At 40.0% G+C, this 5,659-nt stretch overlaps 1 protein-coding gene across 4 annotated transcripts in view; it reads right to left on the bottom strand.

The window, feature by feature from the left end:
• Positions 1 to 5,659, bottom strand: part of LOC101864137 (iron-sulfur cluster assembly 2 homolog, mitochondrial) — a 25,017-nt gene that overhangs the window by 8,067 nt on the left and 11,291 nt on the right. The window contains exon 3 of one of the 4 annotated variants that reach the window (XM_035969212.1): positions 4,121 to 4,225. In XM_035969212.1, coding sequence (XP_035825105.1) covers positions 4,121 to 4,170 — 50 coding nt within the window. In that variant the 5' untranslated portion in view covers positions 4,171 to 4,225. Of the gene's footprint in view, positions 1 to 4,120; positions 4,240 to 5,659 lie in introns of all 4 variants that reach the window. The other 3 variants (XM_035969211.1, XM_005096322.2, XM_035969213.1) reach the window with 3 other exon arrangements.

The following is a 5,659-nucleotide window of genomic DNA, read 5'->3' as shown; positions in this document are numbered from 1 at the left end:
GGGAGGGGGGGGGGACAAAAAGTCCCACACAAAGTGTAAGATTTTATTTGAACAGCCTCAAAACCACGCCGGCCACACCTGTCCAACGTCAGCGAGAGTTTAAGGACCTGACGCATGTGTCAGGGGACAAACTGTTTTTGTACTCCAAGCAATTTTTTTTTTGGGTGGACATTGACATTTAACTTTTGATTTTGATCCAACAAAACTCATATTGGTTACTTTTGATAGCAATGAGCATAGCAACAATACAATGTATTCCAATAGTTCCGTGGCATTGTTTTAGCTATATGTACGCCTTGCAACTTTTCTTGCAACTTTTGCTACTTTTTCTTGCAACTTTTGCTACTTTTTCTTGCAACTTTTTGCAACTTTTGCTATTTTCAAATGCAACTTTCTCTGAGGACAGGGTTACTGTGCCACTCTGCCTGAGCTCCTGAGCAATTATATTTTTCTAACATTCATATGATCATCAGAATCACATTCCTCCATATCCCACTGAGGGTAATCCTCGTCATTACCAGCATCTAATTCAGAAAGACCTTCAAAATAACCAATAAAGTCTTTTGTAGTAAACCCTGTTTACCGTAACGGTACACGTTTTGTCTCAGGCGGGCCGGGTTGGGGATGCGGTCTCACTCACCGTTGTACCAATGGCTAGGCATACATGCAGTTTTAGGCACCACCAGTGTACCGGTGGCAATGGCTCAAAGTGTTATAGACTTTTCGGGTGACACATTCTGATGAAATTCAGGAGTGGTTATTTCCAATCATTTTGTCCTTGATGAAGTATTCTTTTCAGTTTTTGGATTGCAAAACACCATTTTATTTTTAAAAAATTTTTTTTGGGGGGGGGGGGATTTTTTGTATTATCAAACGATGGTTTGTTCTTCAGCATAATGTGTTTTAAGTCTCAAAGCAATATATCTGAACAACAAAAGTGAAGCTACATTGAGAAAAAATCATCAAGGTTTAGCCACACTGAAAAAAATGAACAGAGGTGAAGGATAAAATCTGTCATTTTATTTGTTATATATATTTAAAAACTGTTAAATACACTCGTGGCATTGACAAGATTTGTAAGAAGCATTGGTACAATTAAAAAATTATAAGGGACCATTAGAATGAAAATATTGAAAAGAAACTGTGATGAAAATCAATTCACCATTTGTAAATCTGTTGACTATGGTATAGACTGTTGAGAGAAGCCCAAAATGATAAGATAATAAAATAATAGTACAATAAAATGTATTATTTTTAGACAATTACAGTTGTCCAATTAATATTAAAATGGTCATGGCTCTTCATCCTTCTCGACTGTCTGTAAATCACTTGACACTAAAAAAGGATATGCAGAATGTCCAACAAAAAATTTGGAAGGACTTCCATAATGAGCAACCACCGCAACAAACACAATAAAGTAGAGACTTAACTTTAACCCTTAACCTTAATCCCTGGCCCTAACCCTAACCCGGCTAGCTGTCACCTGATCCTAGCCCTAACCAAATGCTAAACCCTATTTCTTACCTTCCCCCTAACCCTAACCCTCTGTCTATAAAAATTTCATAACGGTCACTCGTTACAGAATTCCGTCCGTGAATTTGGTAGTTTAGTTGAAGTAATTAGTGTCTGACTGTTATAATTTCATAATGATTTTTGACAATGAAATAAGAATGTCTGGGATTAAATTAAGGCCGGCTCTATTCCTCCCAACGTTCGGGAAAATAAACTTGAACTTTATTTCTCCATACAGTTTCCGTTCTCGAGATATATGTTGATAATAAGTGTGTGTGTGTGTGTGTGTGTGTGTGTGTGTGTGTGTGTGTGTGTGTGTGGGTGTGGGTGTGGGTGTGGGTGTGTGTGGGTGTGTGTGTGGGTGTGTATGTATGTGTTTGTTTTGTGTGTGGTTGGGGTGAGAGAGAAATCTAGAGAGAGAGAGAGAGAGAGAGAGAAAATGTAATAGTGTATGTGTGTGTGTGTGTGTGTGTGTGTAAGGTGTGAGCGGGGCGTGGGGGTGGGGAGGGATTTTTTTTTTACATGAAAGATTTTAGTTTTTGCTGAGTGACTAAATGCAAAATAGGTCATTGTCAAGTTCGATCAGTCTTGTTCTCTCGCAGTACCTTTTGAAGGTATTTTCAAATGAAGTATAGTCCGGGAACGTTGCCCCAACCACAACTGAAGTATCTGAATATTCAGACATTTTAAAATCTCCAGCTCTAGAAATTGAATTCGATGCAAAAAATGCTTCTTCCCAGTCCTTGCAGAATGGCAGAATGAAAGATGAGATGACGCCGAAATCTCGCAAATTTAAACTAAATAATTCTCGAGAACAGAAACCGTTCAGAGAAATAGAGTTCAAGTTTATTTTCCCGAACGTTCGGAGAAATAGTCACTTCGTTAAATTAAACCAAGAGGCTATTCTCTGGCGTCTCGCCGGTCAATAGATCAATGGCTATTCTCCGGCGTCACGTATAGTTGTACATGTCGCTTCTCTACAGCTTTCCATCTCCCCTGTAGACATGTATTAAGGCCTTACACAGACACTCATCAGGGTCGACATTTCTTCAGAATGCGATTTACCGTAGATGGACATGCAGCCACTACTCAAGAAAGCTCCAGTGACGGAAGAAGGAAGAATTTCTCTGTCAGAGGTGACAGCACCAGAAGCGCCATAACAACCCTCAGTCACAACCAGAAGTACTAGATCTAGATTTTAGTTTTAAAGGCGCATCAGGCACTGAACTCAGTTGCAACAATAATGGCCATAACGTGCCAACAGGGGAGATGGAAAGCTGTGAAGAAACGACATGCAGGCGCGGTTCGTCCATAGAGTACGGTCGTGCAGTGCCACCCAAAATTTTTTAATGTTCTGTTACGTAAAACACCCACAACAATAACACTAGCCAAATATTATATCAAAACAATATCCTCACTGGCGCAATAACTGTCATTTCTGTGTCTATAGCGCCGTAAAACATCTACTATGCTATGCCAAAGTCCACGCGCTTTAGCTAAACATAATAGTAATAGGATATTCAACAGTGTAACTTGACCTATAAATCGCTCTCAGGGAAAACCCAAGCGATGACGACACTCGTAGCGAGTTTGGCAGTACATTAATATAAACAAGACGGCACATCTCAAATGTGCTCCTGTAGAGAATAGTGCCGAAACATAGCCCACAGTAGGCAGTCTAAAAATAAACACAATAGACCATACGCTATTCTTTGCCAATATTATGTGAGCAACGGAGCAATCCAGCGGAGTGCTCGAATTGTGATTGCTTCATTGTCTGTCTTGCCACTATTTTAAGTGACTCTGTGACCGTGAACCTGAGGGAGGTGAACGTGACCGCCCTATGAGTTTTGTGCCTTTGAATGGTTTTCAAGTGGAATAGTGAGTTATTACTTGAGTGTTCAGTTCCAATACAGGATGAACGAAATTGATGTTTAGCTAATAAATTTAGTACTACAAATCAAAGCGACAAGTAAAAAGAATGAAAATAAAAGCACGAGGTCCTCCCTCACCAATCCAAAGATCCTAAAATTATAGATTCTACACCGTCTCATTTACTAGATCTATGCCCTTGACTATCTTCAGCCTGCGATTGTTTAACTGTGCACGCCCACTTTTTAGCCCCACGAGCCGCCCCTGGCGACATGCGCAACTATACATGACGCAGGAGAATAGCCAAAGATCTAGATAATCTAGATCTAATAACCAGCGTGACGCCGGAGGATAGCCACTTGTGCTAAATTAAATGATGCAATGAGGAGACCCTCTGTCATTCTTTTGTAAAGCCATCATGTAAAGTAGCAATTTCTTCTCGTCTCTATGGAATAGCAGTATCATGTAGATATCCTTACTGAAGTGAAGATTCATAGGCTCCAGACATACTTGGCCTATAGATCTATGACTCGACTAAACTAACCTCCGCTATAATAATTGCAGCTTTTTTTATATTTTCTCATTCAGACTTTGACGTTGCATTCAAGTTGGAACTGTCGAACAGTCCAGTCCTCATCAGAGGAAAAAACATCGGAAACATTCAACATCTTTACATAGGCTAAAACTTGCTAGCCACTGCTGTAGGCCTACATCTGAATAGAAACGCAATACACACCTTCTGACGAAAAAGTTGGAAGCGCTTCTCAGGATACTGGCCATTGGCATTGTTATTGTTATTATTCAATACGCCATTGGGAAAGAGCAGCCCAGGACAGGAACCAATCCGAAGGGCAACTACTCTGTTGGACTCAGTTAATTTTCACCAGTGGTTACGTCCCTCGGTTTGTTCATCGGTCGCTGGGCCTCTGGTCCCCAACACTTCATTTACATAAATTTCAACGTACATGTTCATGTGCGTGTACAATATAAAAATTACGCCTGCCTTACATTCTTCTAGTATGTAAGGTATGTGTTGAACCTTTCCGTACGTTTACAAGGACATGTGTCTTATTATAACTTCTTAACCCCAACAATATTATAATTATACCCAAGGCCCACTGCTTTTTAAATAGGGGCTGCATTCGTGGGTTACAAAAAAGAGGGGGATGGGTTTTGTTTGTACTGGTGTGAAAGGCGTTAAGGTATGCGTTTGGGACTGGGTCACAGCCACCGCCTTTAGCACACATCTTAGTCATCAAATATGAGGCCAGTGGGTGTGCATTTCAGTTTCAGGAATAGATCCTGTTATAAACTTGCCCCCATCTCAGTTTAGAAACAGAAGTGAAGCGTTAGGGCTCTGCGACAGCTCGTGTGCAATAGACTACCCTTTTAGCTTGTGGTGATGATTTAAAACGTCCACGCAACAGTAATGATTCAAGCTCTTTCTTGTAATTTACGCTCATTTTCTTTCGTGTGAACTACTATCAATAACGTTCAGAATGACAAGGCGCAAAGATATGGAGCTATTAAGCTATCGGTATGTATGTGAGCTATATATGATTTGTATATCATTTATAATACGTGAAGTACATGTAGTACATGAATTAGCAACTCTCTCAACCAGGAAGTTTGCGGTTTACCAGTTGACACCGTTGCCTTTTCATTGTTCTGAAGTAGGCGAGGCCTAATTGAAGTGCCTGTACTTTACTCCATTCTTGACATTCTTTCTTAGCATTCTTTTCTTAATGGAATTGGAGAAAGGGCGCCTTGTTGCAGTTGTATTTCAGTTTCGAAGCCTGAAAATCCATTATCTGTCAGCTGAATTGCTATTACATGATACGAGGTCCTGTTATACTTCCACAGTCCATCTTTTTAGGGGGTGTGATTACTATAATGTTTTTAGAATCATCTGACCACTGTTATTATGTATGACTTCTCAAAAAGCTATGTGGTCATTTTTTTAAAATTTGTTTTATGGAGGGGGGTTATTGTTGTTGCTTTTTTAAATCTCAACTATTCTTTGAGTTTAGATAGTTTCTGTAAATGACAGTCGTTGGGGAGGTGATGGGTGGAAGTGTGTCTATGGGATGTGTATGTGTGTGTTTAAGGGGGGGGGGGGGGTGCTTTGCTGGTTTTATAAGCAGGTTTTTAATTTGAATTTAGATCCATTCTGGGTTTCCACGACACTGGACTACTTACTTACTCAATTAACCCATCTCATTTCACACAAATAAACAACAACAAAAACAGACACACACACACACACACACACCCG

The sequence above is a fragment of the Aplysia californica genome, unplaced genomic scaffold, assembly GCF_000002075.1.
Source record: "Aplysia californica isolate F4 #8 unplaced genomic scaffold, AplCal3.0 scaffold00126, whole genome shotgun sequence".
NCBI lineage: Eukaryota > Metazoa > Mollusca > Gastropoda > Aplysiida > Aplysiidae > Aplysia > Aplysia californica.
The sequence above is the reverse complement of the archived record's forward strand: the minus strand, read 5'-3'. Positions and strand labels throughout refer to the sequence as shown.